Source organism: Sylvia atricapilla, chromosome 3 (assembly GCF_009819655.1).
Source record: "Sylvia atricapilla isolate bSylAtr1 chromosome 3, bSylAtr1.pri, whole genome shotgun sequence".
NCBI classification, from domain to species: Eukaryota; Metazoa; Chordata; class Aves; order Passeriformes; family Sylviidae; genus Sylvia; species Sylvia atricapilla.
In genome coordinates this window covers 57,637,705-57,658,191 of record NC_089142.1, presented here as the reverse complement: position 1 = coordinate 57,658,191, position 20,487 = coordinate 57,637,705, and the positions used below count along the sequence as shown (strand labels likewise).

The following is a 20,487-nucleotide window of genomic DNA, read 5'->3' as shown; positions in this document are numbered from 1 at the left end:
CACAGAACATTTCTGCACACTTACAAAACCCTGATGGAATTACACTAGGCATTGCTTTACAGTTGGAGAGCAGAAAAGCACCAGGCATTTAAAATAAGGATCAGTGTCTTTACACTTCACTAGAACATGACTCTCTAATAGGAAACATATGCGGAAAATGTTAACAATAAAGTATGAATTTCCGAAACTTGCTTAATTCAATTCACTGAATGTGGAAAGAGTTCCCAATTCCTCCATCATTCCTCTCCAAAAAATTCTCAGCAGTCAGGGTGTTTATATGTATTTAGTCCTTGTTTCAACCACCCCCAGCATTGCAACATGTGGAAAAACACTGTTCTTCATTGGAACAATAAATTTGTGTACAAAATGTTTAATCACAACAAGCATTTTCCAAACAACTTCAGAATTAGAGATCAGTTTTCCAAAAAAGTGCTAATTAATTGGATGCAAAGACTGATGCAATGTGTCTAAACCAATTACCATAAATTTCCCACTCCAAATAGATGCATATGGTGTGAAGTGACGAAGACAGAAAGTCTCCACATGTTGAAACCAAATACCCACAAAAGGAAATGCATTTAAGGAAAACCAGAACCTTTCTAACCACCAAGCCTTGTACCAGAGGCAGGAACTCAGACACGCAGCAGCCCTAAACTAAATACATTTCTTACGTGCAAAAGCAGGTGGTACTTGAGGATGCGTTGGACAGGTTTCAAGAGGTAGGAGCCCAGGGGCAGAGAATGCTGCAGTGCTTCTTGCCGCTCTCTGAAGAACTTGGCCAGTGCCTTGTTCCTCATGCACTCTGTCAGCACAGCCACAGACCTGAAAGCATCGATACACACATTTAAGACACTCTGTTTCCATAAGTCTGTAGGCAAAGTAAAGAATGGCTTCCTTTTTAGCTTGTAAAAAGGGGAAGCAGGTTCCCATTCTAATAACTGCTGTTTCTGTTGTTTGCTTTGGCTTTTTATTTTAATTTACCTTGTGCATTCAGCTATGTTCTCCCTTGACACGCAACCAGTCTCTCTTACTGAGAATTATATAAGCAGCATTCCAGAATATGACAATCATTTTCTAAAGTAGCGTAAAGCACTGAACCACAAGAATGGACAAAACCAAACTTCAGATAAACGTTTTTAAAAAAATATTGTATTACTTTTATTTTTTACATAAAAGGTAAATTCTCTCCAACTTAGGAAGTAGAGAAGCTGATATTATTATTTTTTTTTTCCTTCCCCACAAAGTGTAACTTGCATTACAAAAACAGGCCAAGGAACAAAGGAAAAAAAGGAACCCATAATTCCTACCTTGGGTAGTTGGTGCAGTACTGTGTATATATGTGGAAATCTTCACTCTGCACAGGGACAAAAAGTTTGCATATATTGAGATTTTGCCAAATTAGCAGCTAACATGTGCAAGACAAAGATGATGCAGGACATCTCCTTCAGTTCCTGATTAATGAGTTCTCTACGTTCACTGTGATAGTCCTAACACATAATGTCATATTTTGGCGGGGAGGGAGATTTTTCCTTTACTTGAAAGAAAAACCAAGAAAACCTACACAGTGATAAAACAAGTGACTTTGCAACAAAGCCTTCAAGGTACCCTATGAAAAATCTATGTGTCTCAAAAAACCCCCAAAAACCAAAAACCTGACTAAAACACCATCACTACACATACATCCTTTAAAAAGTTGGCTGCACTTAACCAGTATATTTGTGTGCTGAAGCACACTCATATCACGGAATTATAGAATATCCTGAGAGGAAAGGGACCCACAACCAGCTCCTGGCCCTGCACAGGACAGCCCCTACAATCACACCATGTACCTGGAGAAGTTCTGCAGGTTATGTTTGGTGTGCCATTTTCAAGCAATTATAAATACTTTCACATGTGAGCACAGTCTAAGCGTGAAATTAGAAGTCACAAAAGCGATTTTTTAAAGAAGTAAATTATGTGAAAGCAGACAGCTATTACCCCAACAAGTCGCAACTGGATCTGGGTGGGTTTCCACACTTGCCTGTCACACTGAAATTACTCAAACTTAATGCTGACAAGCTTCTCAGAGATGAAGTCTGAGTTTCACTTCTTTCTTCCCAGGCCCAAGAATTTTTCTTAATAATCATCATTTAATTCTATGCAAAAACAGATTTCCAGACACATTCCCATGTTCTCTAAGTCCACATCTGCCTATGAGCTTCTATCCCAAACAAGACACAATTTCTGCAGCTTACTGGAGTCCTGAAGGCTAAGAAAGCACTGCAGAATGGCAAAGTGCTCCCCATATCAATCACTTTTTCTTTCATAAGCCTTAGACAGATAAAACTTATTCACTCCAGCAGTGAATAAGACCCCAGTTTCCACTCAAAGCATCTTCAGAATGGGCTCTGGCATTCTGCAGCACAATAGCTGTGCTCCATGAGGGGCTGTCTCCCAGGGGTCATTGCTGGTGAATGGCAAGACCAAACATCTGCATGCACAGAAGGCAGAGTGCTCAGAGAAGCACAACCCCTGGGGAAGAGGGCTGACACAGGCTGTGGCTTTTGTTTTCCACTGTTGGGGTTTGGTTGTTTTCATTCAGCCATTCATCAGAAAGAGCCATCTCCAGCAGTGCCCTTTGCCAATTCCAACAGCAGTGGTCCCTTCCCCTTCTCCCGGGGGTAAAGCAGGTTGTGCCATTCATCTCTCCACTGAGCAGTGATCCATAAGCACCCTGTATAAAGTAAGATGTTACCCTGCAGGAGTACAAGTCATTGCAATTCATTTTGGTATGCCTTACTGGATTTCAGTATTCACTGTTCTGAAAAAAATAACTCAAGCAAACTTCTAATAAATGTTTCCCCAGGGGACTGTGATCCCCATTTACTCATTTGGTGGGCTGTAAGCTTATTAAACTGCTCTTCTCTTAGAAAACAACAAACCAACTAGAAGTAGTCTTGATACAAATACAGTTAAATAATTTAGCTTGGTTTTTCACACTAGAACTTTGTCATCGCAGCTAGTTTTTGTGCCAGTGTTACCTATGCCCCATGTCCACATGCAGAGGAACTGAGCCTGTGTCACAGCCACTCCCTGTCCATGCTTGGAACCCCAGCCACAGCTTCAAACCCTCAAAATGAAGAATTAACAAACCTCAGAGAGCTGCAGGTATTACACTGTGTAATTTTCTTTGGCAATCACTACAAAATTAGCCAGCACTCATAATAAGCCAGGGTGCTTAAGAGAGAACACTAAGGTGAAATTCAGTATGGTGAAAAAATGTAATTTATTTTACTTATGCATAAATTAATTAAAAGTTTTCATTTAGGGGATTTTGGTATGAATTTAAATATATTCCCATGGCTATGATAACAGAATAATACAATTTATTGAACTACTTCATAAGCAGAGTGAAGAACATTTTGAGCCAATTTATTTTTATGTTTCTATTCTGTTCATATCACACGATTACTCTGCTTTTCAGATAAAAAGGAAAAGAATATCTGTTGTGAAATTTTAATGAATGAAAGTACTATCTGTAAAACAAACAAGGCCAAACACTTCAGGGTTACAAGAGTAGGCTGTGTGCACATTCCCCTCAAAATCAAAAGCATGTCTGAAATCCCCAGGAGCCTTTTCACACTCTCGCTCTTTGGCTTGAGTTTTGGTTTGGGGTTTTTTTACACACGGTCAGAACTACTTTTAATGGGGTTGTTTTTTTTGGTTTTAAAAGTATTTTCTTCTAGCTATTAAATGTGACAAATTTGTATTAAAAAAAAAAGAAAGATCATTTCTTACGCCCTCGATACCTCTAAACCTTAAGAACAGTTTCATTATCATTCCTGCTTTCTGAACAGACATAACACCAAATTTCATACTGCACTTACACGTGTACTCGCTCCAGTACATTTCCAGTACGTTTCACTCCACAGCTCATTTCACCACACAGAACCATCAGAGAGCATTTACTTTTACTGAGCAATGCGAGCATAATGCCAGGAGAAAGTCAAGTACATGTGTTTTGCCTCTAGGATGAGACTGCTGATACACACTCAAACTTGCAGAACTCTTGTGAATCAATATCATACATCTTTGCCCAGGCATTGGCCGGATTCCTGGGAACATGTTGGGAAAGTGGTCAAGAGAGACACTTCCAAGAGAAGTTCTTCCTCATCCTGACAAAAATGCCCTGCTCAGAACAGGGGCAAAAGAAAAACCAGGAACTAAAATGGATTTATTATTTTTTCTGAATACTTTCACAACGTAAGGAAAACACCAGCTACGCTCATCTGTATTTCTTCGGACATTCTTAAACTTACTCAGCTTGAAAATAGTTTTGTTCACATCAGCTGTCTTCAGACCAGATTAAAACTGATCCCTGCATGGAGACTGGAAGTTCTCCAGAAATCAGTTTAAATCTGCAGACCCAAAGCTGCAAAAACCTGAGACTCAAGCTGAGGGCTCATCAGCATTGATTGCAAACCCCTCTCAAGAGCAAAGCCAAGCATGAGCTGACCCCAGCTATACTTATACTGATCCCTTGCACTGGAATCAATTCACTGTGCATCTCCTGCACATGCATTCCAGATTTTCCCTCAACTCTTAGTGCACTGTGTTTTTTTACTGCCACAATAGGCACTTTAAAAGAAAATTGAGACTAAGAAAATGGGTGGAGTCAGTGTGCAAACTGAAGCCAATTGCCTGGATCTCTCCTCACTAATGAGATGCTAGATTAAAGTAATTCTCCCTTTCCCCTTGGTTAAGCTGTTAGTGTGCCTTTCAGAAAACATATGTTCTAAATTTCTGGGGTGCTGAGTGAGAAGAACAATGTGCTAGAATTCATCTTTCCTTTAAAACAACTCAATTACATGTAAATGTAGAGAATATTGAAGTCAATCTTCTAATTAACACTTGGCATTGTTACTATGAAAATGTAAGACTGAACTGGCAAAAAAACCTTATAAACAGTCTTCCGTGTGAATAATTAAGCCATAGCTAAGATTGCACTGGAACCTTTTTATCAGTCTCCAATTAGTTACCAGCAAAATGTCTCCAAGAACTTTTACATACTAGTTTTAATACAGTTCTTCCAGACAAAGAGAGAGGATCAGAACTGGTATAAACTGAACTAGTAGAACACTACCCTCAGAGGCAGGTTATTACCACGCAGCAGCCATCCCACACTGTTAAACAAATACCCATCCACACCATCTGAATCTTGAGGCAGAAAGAGAAAGACTGCAATTCATGACTGAATAGCAGGTTTTTAAAGTAAGTGTGTTTTTATGCATTCGTGTCTATCTGCCTGTGAGTTATTAATGTATTAAAATATTTAAAAGCAGAGGGATTCAATACAATGTTGTAAGCTGCTATTAAATATTTACATTTCCATAAAGTCATATCTTTGCACCATTATTTTATTGGCTAATGAGTTTTATGTTACTGGCTAGTTTAGATTAAAAACATTGCCAGAGTCTGTTAATAAATCAAAGCTGCCATTTTAGGAGCTATTTGGGTACTCAGGACAAAAAATGTTAAGATAAAGATTCAAGTCCCCAATGATGTGTTTTTGTTCAAAGTAAGCTGAAGTGTGTTTTGACAATCCTTTCCCTTAGAAGTTACAAGGCTTTTTACTACTGAAGCATGAAAGTTATACACAGGAAACACAGTCATGTATGATTGTGTGAGAGAAGTATGATATGCTAGAGAGGAAATTTTATTGAGCAAAACCAAATAACAAAGTTCAAAGAAAATGATCCAAAACTTCAAAAATCAAGCTCCCCATGTCTCCCTAAATATAAAACATTTTATACAACAAGCTCCAGAGTTACTTTAACCATAACTGTTCTGTTATACATGCAAACCAACTTTGTGTGATTTCACATGAATCTTAAGACAGAAACAACTTTTACTTTATGCAGTTACTGAGCTTCTTCAGAGTGCAAAAAGCAAACACAGTAACTACAGTGAAAACTTGGTTGTACCTTAAGATTCACAACACCTACAATATTCACAGTTGAGTGGAAAAATGGCACTAGGTCAAGAGCCCAAGTAACCTAAGTACAGTTCCACTGGAAGCATTCAAGAAGCTCCAGCACAGCTACATCCATTAGCTAAGGCTGTGAGCTATGACTTCAGCATGATAACATCCCTGTGCTTAACTCACAGTGAAGATCTAACACACTCGAAGCAATGAAACAATAAATGGCCAAAGTCCCATAAGACTTGAAGGAGCACATGCTGCCAAAAAAGGCAGTTTTATTTCCATTTCTCAGTGCTGGGAAGACACAAGCAACGAAGAATGGACAACTGGAGTTTGTTAAGACAGTCAGCAGTTGCTGTAATGAAATCCTCAAGGCCAAAACCAGAACTGTGGGGTATTTTGGTATTGTTTGATTTTGCTTTTAAGTGTTTGCACTTGTCTGGATGAAACTAAAAAATGCCTGTTAGCACTGCAATCTCCAGCAATTTCTGAGCCATCAGGCAGTTACTTGCCAATAATACAAATGCTAAAAGCATTTGACAAGGGAACAAAAGGCACAGGCAATGATATGCAGATGGATTTTGGAATTAATGGCCAGAAAGTCTACCAGACAAGCCCTTTCACTTGGCCAGTTTGAATGAGAACACAATTTTTCCTGGACTTCTTATTATCAGTTGCACAATCTCTATTTTGCATCTCAGCAGTAGTCCCAGTGGTCCCAGCTATAAGCAAGCCATATAGCAGAAGTATCTACCAGCTCCAAACTGTTCTATCTGTAAATACCCTGAAGGCCTCCCAGCTGGCCTTCACTGCACAGGCCCTGTTCTGACTCACAACTCCTTGCCCACCAGGACCCCAGATCCTTTTTGTGAAGCTGTTTTCTAGTCAGCCAGACTCAGCGGGCACATGAGGTTATTCTGTTCCAGAAGCAGGACTTTGCACCTGCCCTTATCCCATTCTCTCTCTCCTTCAACTCAATTAAATCCAGGCTATCTGTACCAATAACAACGTGCCATAAACCCCACTGCAATGGGGCAAAAATGCATCCTACTTTTGTACACACTAAGGTACACAAAAGACCAATTACTAGATAAATTACAGCTTTCTCAAACTCAGCTGAAGCAAGAGATCTGGTGAAACAGCAGCACTTAGCTGATATCATCACACTGATTTACTACAAAATCCCTTATGTCACAACAGTGCCAAACAAATTACTGCACCACAATGAGAGGGTGGTCCAGTTAATCCTAAATCCATGTGTTAGACTTATTACATTGAGTGCTTGGTGCTGGAAATGCTGAGTTCAAGATATATATAAAACATGTATATATATAATGTGTATATATCTATCTATCTCATATATATAAAACATGACAGGCTTTGGCCTTTTGGTTTCTTTGGATTTTTTTTCTGGTGTTTGTTGTTTCTTTTATTTTTGTTTGTTTGCTTGTTTGTTTTGTTTCCTGAATACAAAAAGGTAAACACACTACAAAGATATTATTCAACTTTAAACAACAACATGACCCCTCATCCTCCAGAAATACCACAGAGAGAGAATTATCTTCTAACACATTTGGGCTCGACAGATTCAAGACATATGTAGAGTCTCCGGTTGAAGTCTCCAGTGAACTAGCACCATCTGTACCCCAAATAATTTAATTTCTTGTTGTCCTACTCATTATTGCCATTCCTCTTCTGCCTGACTGGCTCTCTGTGTTTCCTACAATGAAGATCACCTTCTTCCTTGTATTTCTGCTGCACCTAACAACTTCCCATACTCCGTACTTTTGGCTTTAGTATTGGCTTCAGGCAACAGAACCAAAATGTCCAATCCATGTTCAGAAAATTCAAATCATTTCAGAGAGAATGGGATTTGAATCTTAAGGCTAGACTTTGGGCCATTCCATTTAAAAAGAAAAGTAAAGGTATAGTTGTGGGTTTCAGGAAAAATTCTTAGAAAGCAATATGGCCACATTTTGTATGTTAATGTCATTGTCTTTTCTAAGCATGCAGACAAGTTTTATTCTCTAGTTGTTTTCAGGCTGGCAAGGCATAACTGGAGTACCACTTGATCACCTACATTAACAGATGCAAGTAAAAAAGAGAAGCCCTGTAAGAGGTGACAAAAAAAGCAACCCTAAAATAAACAATAAACAGCTCCACCAGCTCAGATACACTTATTGAAGAAAATTATACCTTTGTCTTGATTTTCCAAAAATGCAAATCAGAGGCATAGCCCTACCAATTACTAAGAGAAATTCCTTCCTTTTCCATAGATTTGCTGACTTTTCTTGGTTAACATTACACAAGCTGTCAGGATTAGGTCTCAAAAGCTAATAAATTAAACTTATTTTCCCCACAGCATTCTGCAACTGGTGCTGCAGACTTACCTTGGAAACAAAACAATCTGCTATAGCCACAGGATCATTTTCACAGTTTTCCAAATCTTGCAGGAGTTCACTAAAACAAAGAACAGGCCAAGGTAAGACAATTATGGCACACCTTGGAACAGACACACCTATATATTCAGAACCAGACACTGCTGCGCTATTCATGGCAGCACTTAATGATGCAGGGACTCCCACAAAGAGCAAGAGGGAGCAAGAACACCTTTGATACCCCTTTCCACCCCCAGCTGCTGTTTTTTTGTTTTTTGTTTTTTGTTTTTTTTTTTTTTTTTTTTTTTTTTTTGCAGGCAGAGGAGAACTATAAGGAAATGGTATTCCCACTATTTCAAAATTCATGTCATCAGGATGTCCATGGATTGGTTGTTCTGCTAAGCAAATCTAAGCCCCTTCCTTCAGGTAGAAACATCTCGGGCCATCCCTAGAAACACTCAAGGCCTGGTTGGATGGGGCTCTGAGGAACCTGATCTAATTGAAGATGTCTCTGCTCATTGCAAGGAGGCTGGACTAGATGACCTTTAGGTGCCTTCCAACCCAAACTATTCCATGACTCTGTGACTGACAGCTCCTTAACAATAATCATAGTGGTGCAGTCAGACAGTTGGGTAGCTTGTATATAAACCAACATGAAATAAAACTAAGAAAATTTAAAATCTACTGAAGCACATGCACTGTCCTATAAAGATTTTTTATGTTCTACAAGCTCTACTTGACCAAGGAAGATGATGAACTGCTCTGAAAAATACTGGTGAAAACTGGGGATGTATTTCTTATACTTGAAGAATGTTATGAAGCTCACTTAGGAAAATTAGTCTACTTTTAGTGTGCTTCTTCATTGAAGATAAAACTACTAACCTGGAAAAAGCTGTCTGTAAGGGAATATGTATACACATATATATTTTACATGCATAAAAGCAATAGAAGAAAGAAGAAAACCTCAAAGGTATCTCCCTGATCCAAAAAGTTTTCAGTTTTACTGAAAGACATACTCAGAAAAAGGAGAGAAAAAACAGAGTTTCTGCCAAATTGTTCTCTAAAAGAATTTTCTTCTTCTTCTCCTCCTCCCTCATCCTCTTCCCCTCCACCACATACACACAGACTCCCACAGATGATCTTCCATTTAGGGATACTTTTCTCCCAATTCACAGCTGGTTCCCTGAATGAGTCTTGCCTAAGAGTTCCCTATGCCTGTACCTAGGGAACTACCCTTTTCCCCTGTATGCAGACACAATTTCCCTCTGCATGTAAAAAACCCCCAGTAAACCAGAAGAGTTTCCTGGCTTGTTCTTTGCTTCTCTAATTACTGGAGGAAGGAAAGGGAGAAATCAACATGTAGTCACAAGGAACAAAGACAGGCAAAGACCTTAGGTTCAGCAGTCACTGAGTCACTTTGTACTGTGATAATTTAACCTCTACACCTCAATTTCTCCCTTCATCAAAATGAGAATAAAAATATGACCCTTGCTTGATACCCATACCCCACACTCATGAAGCTGATTTACATCAGCAAAAGAAGCAAGCTGTAGCAATGGTGACTATAGCCATTATACTGACTGTCCCACACATGAGTTTTGGAAATTAGACCAAACATGCCAAACAGGCTCAGAGGATTCCTGCTGTCTGGCAGTCAGACGTTCTCCTGATAGCTTAAAGTATGTACCTGGACTGTCATTTTATTCCTACTGGTCTCCAATAAAACCACATAATTTCTCCTTCATGATACAGAAGAGGCACACTTAAAGATTTTATATATTCATCCAATTGAGTCCATGTGTATGTGTTAAATAGACTGGTGGTTTGTGTCTTCAGCACAAACCCACAGTGTAAGGGCTGTTTCTGAAAGAATTTGTTACCTATACTGCACTCTCTTCTGTCTCATCTGGATGGTAAGAACAGGATTGGTAAGAGCAGTCTTCCACTGTAAAAACAGCAAAACTGTCATGCTCAGGCAGGAGGCAAAAAGAGTAATAGAGAAAAATGTTTGTCCTTTTCACCTGAATATCCAGAGGTTTTCTGCTGGTCACAGCTCTTGCCTCTACGACTGGCTTGTGCCAGGCAGGGAGCAGGAGTGAGCACTGCTGGAGGAACTCCGTGCTCTTTCAGCTGGATCACTAACAAGATTCAGAGTGAAGCATGACACAGGAGCCAGGCCAGTTAAAGGCCATGTACTGAGCTATACAGCTTGGGTTACTGTGGGCTGGAAAAATCTGATTTTGTACAAACACCATCAGGAGCTAATGCCAACACCTTTGGGGATGAGAGAGGAAAGCATAAAGACTGACAATTTTGCATACAATGCATTATCTTTTCAAGTCAAATGAACAGAAGTATTATTACAATGCCTTTTAAGATGCTTTGATTTTTGATGAAGTTTTATGATACCTTCTCCTCAGAAGAAGCTAGACCTTACCACTATGAAACTCAGAATAAAAGTTTTTCAAAAAGAGATCATAATCATGGGACTAGCAGTTACCATGATGAATACCATTTTTGCCATTCAACACATCACTTGAAAATCCTAGGTAGTTTAGCTGAGAGAAATTCCCATTTACTGAAATGAAATTCCTCAGATCTGCAAGTCTGAAAAAAACCCAAGACTGAAACCTTTGATTACTGATTAACGGTCAAATTCAAAGTTGAGAAAAATAAGGTAATTCTAAATGTATAAAATCATGCTCACAAAAAACGTCTGAAACTACTAACATAGAACTACCAAGTGGACTTTTTTCCAAAGCTAAGAATAAATAAAAAGGCTCTAGAATAAATAAAAAGGCTCTAGAGTCCTAGTTTAGGACCTAGAAGCTACATGCCAAATTTCACACAAAACTCAATCCTTGAAGCTATATTGGGATATACAGTGAGTGTTCAGTTTTAAGAATTCACAATTTCCAAGCAGAGCTTTATATCAGAAGGCCTGAAATACATTAGGAATTTACTAGATGCTTTGGACAGTTTTCCAGTAAGTTTTAACCATTCTTACATACCTATCTTTAAAATTGCCCAAAACTGCTTTTCTTGGTTTTCTTTTTAACTGCTGCAAAGTATTTTTCTAACAGCTCAGTAATTCTGTATAACAACTGATCAAACGTGAAAATATTTTTAGTAGGCAATATTTGCAATGAAGTTGGCATAAATGCATCCTAGCTATCAAGTCTTTCATTTTTCTACCTTTTGAAGGATCAGAAAATATAATGGCCGGGACTGTGTTTTTCCATGCTGTGACCACTGGAAATCTGTAAGCTCACAATCATTGTCTCATGGCTCTAAAACAGTCCATGACCCTGTTTTAGCATGCTCCCACTATGTATTTTCCAGCTGTTAGACGTTCAGTAAAGTCAGTTGCTGTAGCTGAAGCAGGACACAGCAGCCTTCTAGTTAAGCATATTTCCATTACCCTGCAGTAGCTATTTTAAGCTTCAGGAAAAGACTTTAGATTTAATCTTTGTCCATAAATTCTGAATAGATCCATTCTCACTCTCTCCTTTGACAGTAAACAGCAATCCCAGCAGTTGAAGCCCTTAAAAGTAACTTCCCATGATGATGGAAAAACATTGAAGATGATCTTTGACTCAAGCGCTCTACTTCAGAATTCTCTTGATTCAATTAAATTATCAGCTGTTCTTCAAAGAACACAGTAGTTTGGGAGATGTTTTGTCAACTACAGCAAAGCTAAGAGAGCTTTTTTTTTAACAGGAGTATTGGTATATAAAAGATGTGTGAACTTTATGTCAATATATTTCCTGCATTGGTTGAATAGTCAGGTTTTCCTTAGAAATGCTGACTAAGTTAATAATTTTTATACTAACAGAGGATTCAGATAAAAGTGGCAGTACCATGCTCCTCAAGCTGCAGATACTGAGATCCCACACAATGTGGCACTAGCTATGCAAGCAAGACATTTTACTTCAGGCTCCCAAAATACAGAAGAATCTCATCTGCAGAGTTTTAGAGAAGGCTGGAAAGACACTGAACAAAAAACTTCAGTGAAGGAAAGATACTTGAATACAGGTTTGAGAAATTAGTTCAGGGAGTAGCTAGTAGCATAAAACACTTCAAAAGCCGCCAGATCTGGGTGATGTACATAAGTACACAAAAGGAGATTATATAGTAGGAAAAAAAAATCTCTTCATTAAGGCAAGAAGTTCTTTTATAGTGATCTTGCATTAAGCTCAATTTAAGCACTCAGCAGGTTAGCCTTACATTCATGTAAATACTCACCATAAAAGCAAAAAAAAAATACATGGAGACCACTCTTGATGCATCAAATAAACAGCTAAAAAATCTGGTGTCAGCAAACCAACTTTGCTTAGAAGTAAAATTAGATAATTTCTTGATTTATAGATCTTGGCTGTTTTAAAGTGATAAAATTGAATTTGGCTGGTTTGGTCCCTCTCGTTAGCACAGGCTATTGAAGTGCTTTCATTTAGCTAAAAATGAATTTACCTGTTGAAATGGTAGATATCCCGTATGTTTCCAAACAGCGCTGATCGCTCCTCTGTTCCCAGGGAGAGCTTGGTCTGATCAGTGATACAGTCGAGGTAATCCTACAAGAGAAATGAGAGGGAGGTCTTCAGACATTTCCTCCTTTCCTAGATCAGTAAACAGAGCAATGTTTTATTGTACAAGATGAGTCTCTGAATATCAGTTTCACCTTATTATTACAATAAAGCCTTCAGCAGCCCCTCTGTGAACAGTCACTCTATTATGAACGGTAACAGTAGTTATCTGTTCCCTGAGACCAGGAAAATAACAAAAGACTGAAAGCTAAGTTATACCTCCTAGACGGGACAGCCAATGTTTCTCTTGCTACTGATAAACAAATGTTTTCAAATTTCATTCACAGTGACAGTTTAATTGATCATTTGTCTGGCTCAAAGATAAAAAAAAAAAAAAAAAGTAAGAGATGAAGAATGTCATTTAATGCAGTCTTAGTAACAGAAAAGCTATATAATGAAGAACAGAAAGCACACAAGCAACAGAGGCTCAGAAAAGCAACCACTCAATAAATTTTTAAAAAATCATGGTTACCAAAGAATGTAGAGTATGTAGAGGACAGATCTCAATGTATCTATGTCTATGCAATTTACCACACATAGAGTTACATTGCAAATTACATTGCTATATACTCTAGCAAAAATTTCTTTTTGCACTTATGGTAATACTCTCATCCAGGGACTTTATTTGAATAAGAACATAACAACTAGAAAAAGCTCAGATCAGCAGTGTTCTGGGAGAACAACTTTCCCACCTCTTCCCTCACTTCAGTAAGAGCTCAATGTCACCTTTTTTTTTTCCGTTGCTGCTACAGTATTAAAATTCTCACATAAGGGCAAACAAATCCAGCAGGCTATTTAACTAAATACAGCTCATGAAACAAGAAACCTGATGTGCTGCCACATTCATGAAGAAATTCTGCTGGTGTATGGAAATAAAAGTGAAAACAGCTGAAACAATGTGAAATAAAAATAAATAAAATCCTTTAGCCTGTGGCTAGACAGTGTGGTGTGGCAACCGCCCAAAAGCAACACAGCATTCCAGGGTGCTGCAAGAAAGGAACCCTGCAAAATGCCAACAAGACCTTGAAAACTTCTAAGATAAAACTGTGTTCCAGAGTAATACAGAAAAAGGTATTCTAGAACACATACACTGGCCAAGATTTATTCTCTGTGTAAATTCTATGAAGACAAAGGGTTTGAATCAGCCAAGGATCTGACTTCTGGTTTCTGGATGTCTTCATAAGAAAGGTTAAAAATTACAGCATTTAAGCCTCTATGCCCATATCCTGTTGAACTGAAGTAGTGTCAGCAAAGTCAGAGATGTAACCAAGATTCAGGTTTAGGTATCAGCAGAATTTCCTGTCCCCTCTCCCTATCAATAATCCACACTCTGTCATCACCTCCAGTTGCTCCCTCATCACTCCCAAAACTCAGTATTTTTTGCCAGGGGAAGGCAAGTAAGTCTATTCCAAGGTACCCTTAGTGTCTTCAAGAAGAGCAACGAGTGGCAATAGGCAGGCAAGTCCCTGGAGAGCCACGTCATCTCTCCTGTGACAGCATCCAACCTTACTCTACCTTCCCTCCTGGCCGGCAGCAGCCTCAGAGCCCACACCTGACCCCGAAATATATTTGTGCAGGAAGTCTTTGGAATCACATCCACAGGCTCCCTGAACTTCATCTTTTTATTTGTACTCAGAAGCTGCAGAAGAGTAATGTTCAGCATGGTGAGGCAGACAGGACTGCAGCAAGCAGTACATTAGGTCAAAGGCAGAAGTAAATAATATATTCAGGTCTACTTCAGTAACAGTATTAAACAGACAACCTTTTCTGACCACAGACACATATTCATCATATAAAAGCAAAGGATAGAAAAGCTCCAGTAGAATTGTGATCCTCTGGAAACATTTTTAGCACTGCAGGAACACTGCAGCACCCTGAGCTGATATGACAAGGTGGCTACAGGGGAATGGAAATCTTACAGTAAGTAAGTCCATACAGCACACATTTAATGAATAAAGAGGAGTTCTTTTCCAATTCATTCATTTCAGCATAGCTGAATTACTTCATAGCTGGATTTGGGTTTCTTCAAAATAATAAACAGTCCACAGTTATTTCTAGTACTGTGGACAACATTATATACATGACCTGGTTTCTGCTCCTTTTGTCCTCTTATCCTGATTTTCCTCCACATATACATACACTTCTCAGTCTTTTACCAATTATTAGTAAGAAAGAAGGAACCAGGTACCTTTCTAATGTTGCTGCCAAGCAGCAGCCTGCAGGTGCTTTGGCAGCTTTCCTGCACCCCTGTAACATACACCAGTATCAGCCTATATACACCACACACCCACAGTCTGTGCTCCCTTTTGCGAGAAGTTCCTTCAGACTGTGCTTCAGGCCCCCTTCTTCATCCAGCTTCAGATCAGAAACAACTGGGTGCATTTGTTCTTACCTAGGGCGAGGCAAGATCCCGAAACACCTGGGGTCCAGAGCTACCTTATACCTCACCTCATACTGCTAGAAAACGACACAATTTTTGGGGCTGCTTTCCTGGTTTAGCTTTCTGTCTTTGTCAATATTACTGACTTGAGACTACACACATGTTTACATTGCTGTTATTGGTGTAAGCAGATACCTGCATTTGACACACAGCAAAAAGCTCCAGGTATCCAAGTTTTTATGAAAAAGGTGGACCTTGCACAGTCTTAACACACTGGTGTCATGCAGACCAGGCCCTGCAGAGCAGGACACTGCTTGCACTGACTCAGCCAGTGGGACCTGTCTGATTATACTGCTTTATAGTGCACGTGAGCGCTCACAAAGGCTTCATGAACTCATCCAGGAAACAGATGCAGTATTGGCATACAACGTCTTCTGCAAGGACAACACCACAGGCAGATCAAAGCTACCCAGACCTGGGGATTTTCCTAATTATTTCTTAGCAAATGGTACTTTACCCCCATGGTAGTCACTGCTGTGTATCAACAGCTGTTATCATCTGGAGCCATAATGAAAGGTTTAGAGCTACAAGATAACACAGGGCAGGCTGCAAACATAATGACATGGTGCAGAATCAATGAAATTTATCAGAACAGAGTACCGGCCTTATTCACTTTATTTGTTTCTTGTCAGCATCTGTGAACCCTCTGTCGGCACTGAATGATTTGTTTATAACCTTTGCCTTTTATTGCTTCTCTGCAGTTATGGCATAAACATTTAGCTTACTTTATAGGAATAAAAAAACCCCTCACAAACGTCCATCTCCTTACATTGATTTATGGACCACGGTTTGCTCTCATGGTATTGCACAATTTTCTCCTCCCTTTTCCTTGAAACTCTCCAAAAACTAGGAAAGTCTTGCCAGACTGCCCTGCCTTTCTTGCTGAGTTTGATGTTCTCCCCATTTGTCTTTCATCATGCCAAATCTATCAGAAGGAATGTCTGCTAGAAGCTGCATATCCTAACTACTGTCTCCTCCTCCAGAATCACAAACAAACAAAAGAAAACAAAACATAACAAAACAAAACCAACAAAAAAAAATCTCTAGAGGAATAAAATTATGAAAACACTAACCTTAGAGGCTAAAAAAAAAAACAAACAACTATGAATCAGAAATGAGAGAAAACTTTCAAGAAAAGCACAAAATGAACAAAATTATTTTCAGATATTGATTAATGTTTTCCATTACCAAACTTTAGAAGTCAAATGCAAATTAGTGGGACATTTTCATCTAGCCACCTCAGTTTTCCTTTGAATACATACATACTTTTAACTTTAAATTTATTGCTATTTATTGTAATTTACTGTAAACTTTACATTTATTGTTGTTTAGACCATAGTATAAGTCAGCCATTATTGTACTAATGTTAAAATTACACATTAAATGGGATAATATTAATGCTAATAGTAACACAGAAATTCTAAGAAAATGTGTAAAAGCCACACTGCGTTGTAAAACAAGAATTTTTATCCTGCTCTGCAAGAAACATATATTCTATATAAGCTCTTCATAATCCCTTTACAGGGCAGGAGTGTGCATATAAAAATACCACAAAAGATAAGCAAAACGGTTAAAAGAGCAGTGTAGTTGCATAGGTACACCTTTGCCAAGAGGCAGGCACACAAGATTGAAATTTTTATTAAATATCAATACCAAAGGAGAATCAAAAAGGGATTCTACTCACTAGGAAACTTTGCTTTCTAATGCCTAAACAAGCTGCAGGAGAAAGCAAAGCTGCCCTATGTCTCTGATTTCAGTAATACACTCTGGGTTCAAGAGCTGAGGACTTATACCACAAAACCTCAGTCTCTGGCTTAAAAATATTTAAAACCAGGTATTTATCAAAACTTCAACAGCTTCTAGTAGTGTTGCAGACAGAGGAGGAATAGGTAACATTAAATCAAGCAGGACATGATCCAAGCAGTGCCACAGCATCACTCAGACCCTCAGTTTCCTGATACTCCCTAGATTTGTGCTACTAGTAAACCAATTTTTACTTTTAGGTATTACACCATACTCACGGCCATGTTTTTTCCCAACTCCTCTCTACTCAACAAAGATGTGTTTGGCCAAAGCCAGATGACTGTGCAGAAGAGGAACCACTGAAACAACTCAGCAGCCTTGGCCACTTAAGCATTACTTCCACACCACCTGGAGGAAAAGGCTGCAGGCCAGAAGGAAAATACACCATGAAATGGATCCTATTTGTAGTCTGCTAGCTACAGCCATGCTGCCCGAACTAGCCACACACTTATAAACTAAGAAAGTTGGGCAACAGATGTGCACTAGAATAGACACTATAAAATGCTTCCCAGTGCTTATTCTGCTAATTATATGGGTAACTATAATATGTACCAATTCACCTTTTGCATGATTTTTTCCTATTCTTTTTTCCCCATTATTTATTTTAGTTATTAATTTGTCCACCATGTATATAGCAGCATATTCTGAATGCTATCCACATAACAGGTGGCTAAGGATGATGAATTTTGGTCAGGGCCGCTCACTGCATCTCTTTTCAATTACTTAAAGCACAGCTGTGCTCTGCGAAGGCAATGTGCATTTGCATACTAAACATACTTTGCTATCTTGCTCTGGTTCCTTTGGTTATATGAGTCCAAGGGATTGAAACCTAAAAATGCTTGCACCATCCACCCTACAGATTCACTACATGCAAACCCAGAACCCTAAATAAAAAAGAAAAATTCTGTGAGCATGTCTTTCTACTTTCTGCTTTCACTGGTATTCGGTGGGGTTTTTCTATACTGAAGCTGTAAAAACTTCACATAGACCAAAGCATGGACAGGTCTGAAAGACCAGCCCCTACCTGTGTCTATGCCCAGTAAGGCACAGCACCGTCCTGCCACCGACCAACAGCCTGACCCAGGGTCTTTCTGAGGACAATGCACACTTGGGAGACACAGCCTCCTCTGCTCCCTCCAGCAGCGTGAGCAGAAAGCTCCTGCACTCCATGTGCTTCCTCCACATCTCGTCCACTTGCTTTATATCCCTTGGTACCTTGCATGTTAGACTGCCACTTGTCAGCAGCAGCAAAACTCTGCCCTTCTGGGAAATGGGTGTGTCAGGTATTGCAGGTGGGCTTCATAGGACACGTCAAATGACAGGGTTGGAGAGGCCTAACTCTGCCATCAAGGAAAAAGGATATGGAGAAAACCTCCCAGCATTGACAGCCAGCCACCCTCCAAACAGGAACAGCCAAAACAACCCATCTGCTTTACACCATCTGACACTAGATGTAGCCTGTGATTAATTTCTTTCCTCTCTGAGGAAAGAGCAGAGTGTCTGAGCTGGCAGGAGGCCACCTCACTAGAACCAGCCCTGTCCCCAGGCCCCAGTGGATGGTGGAGGATCCATACCCAGCTCACCTGTGCTTCCAGCCAGCTCCTCAGAAGTGCAAATCTACACGTGCAGCTGGCTCACACGCGGCCGCGGGGAGCGGCAATAAAGCGTGACACAGTGAGACGATACTCTGCTGACTGACTGCATGCAGAAAGGGCAAAGATTGATGGCGAGAGCACTCGTGAGAACATGGTATGAGGAAAGACTAAAAATAGAGAAGCACATGTAAGTTTTATTTCCACTCTTTAACGCTGCAGAGTAAGGCGATCATGACAGAGCTCTCCCTGCACTTCACACAGTTGGGGGTTTGTTAGTAAGTTAACTTAACAGTAATCAGTTTAAATTTTACCTGAAGAAGTGGATTGTTTTTAAAAAAAAGGTTTTTTGGTTTTTTTCCATGTAGTTATTCCTAAGGGATAGATTTTCAATAATCAACTTCCTCACCTATATTATAGATGTTCAAACACCGTCCCATTTGCAGTTACTAAGGCCTGGAGGTAGTGACCCCTAGCAGATCCCCTTCACTTCACCCACACGCATGGAAAGCCACAGGGGGAGTTATGTGTCAGCCAGAATTAGCCGTGAGGAATTCCTGAGTCCTAACACTATGCCTTGCACCTTGAAAACAAACACTTTCTTTGGTTTAGGCTGCCTTTGAACAGTTGTGCCCGTGTAGACATGAGCACAGGCACAGCTGTATATAAAGTTGGAAATTTCTAGGGCACATCAATGTCAACAATTTAACAGTCAGGAGATCTTGTCACAGGACTTGAAGCTGTCAGAGCACAGCTAATCTCAGGAAATGAACTAAAGAATTTGCCCTGGAAAACTCTGTCAGTGAGAGGTCCCTCAACACTCTGTTGCACTGAATCCATTCATAGGGGCCCTGGGCAAAGACAGCTGCCTCGCCAGCCTGCATGGCTGGGAGATAGCAGAACAGCTTCCCGCAGCTTGGGCTCCCTCTCACTGCTTCAGAGCTTGAGCCTTTAAAGCAAGCCCTGCACATCCTCTTGCCCCTGCCCCAGTGTCACAGGATGCCTCTACCAATTTCCAACACTGCCCCACAGCTCCCTTCTTAGGACTGAGGTGTGAGAAAGCACATGTCCTGCAATGCCTACTCCGGCAAGTTGAGGGTCCTAAGTCCTTTCTCTTTGCCCAGTGTATGCTTTCTTCTTGTGTCCCATGAGACATTTTAGCATCAATGCTATGCCTATAAAGTTCTCTGGGGAGGGAGTCAAAACCTGACACCAGCTGATCCAGCATTGAACTGTCAGCCTGTCTGGACGGACAGCTCTCATGGATTTTTGCCTTCTTTGTTATAGAGAATTTTTGCTCTAATAAAACACAGTCAGAGTTTAATAATATTCCTTTGTTCAACTGCAGGAATTCCATGCTAAAATCTCCCATCTTAAAAAGGCAACTTGGAAGCCAGGCTGCCAATTAAATCAAACTGTAATTTGAAGAGATGCATTAAAAGCACTCAAACTGAAACTGTGATTGATGGATTGCACACAAACAAGCCCTGTAAATGGTCCATCATCTATAAAGATGATTACAGGTAAATCACTAGGAAGAGAAACTCACGTGAAACTCCACTTAGACATTTCAGCACACTAACTTATTGAAGGTGAAACCCACTGATTAAAACCATGTCCCACATTTATCTTCAGTTATCAGCCAGCACCCACGGCCATATCACAGCTACCAGATTTTTTTTCCCTGAAGCTGGCACTCAGAATTGCTGCGCAGAGGTGTGGTAAGAAG

General features: G+C 39.8%; 1 protein-coding gene across 2 annotated transcripts in view; it reads right to left on the bottom strand.

Annotated features, from left to right (window-relative positions):
* Positions 1-20,487, bottom strand: part of PLEKHG1 (pleckstrin homology and RhoGEF domain containing G1) — a 126,927-nt gene that overhangs the window by 16,455 nt on the left and 89,985 nt on the right. For both annotated transcript variants that reach the window (XM_066315472.1, XM_066315471.1), the window contains 4 exons: positions 12,811-12,911; positions 8,353-8,422; positions 1,308-1,354; positions 672-822 (listed from right to left, as the gene is read on the bottom strand). In XM_066315472.1, the coding sequence (XP_066171569.1) occupies positions 672-822; positions 1,308-1,354; positions 8,353-8,422; positions 12,811-12,911 (369 nt within the window). The remainder of the gene's footprint in view (positions 1-671; positions 823-1,307; positions 1,355-8,352; positions 8,423-12,810; positions 12,912-20,487) is intronic.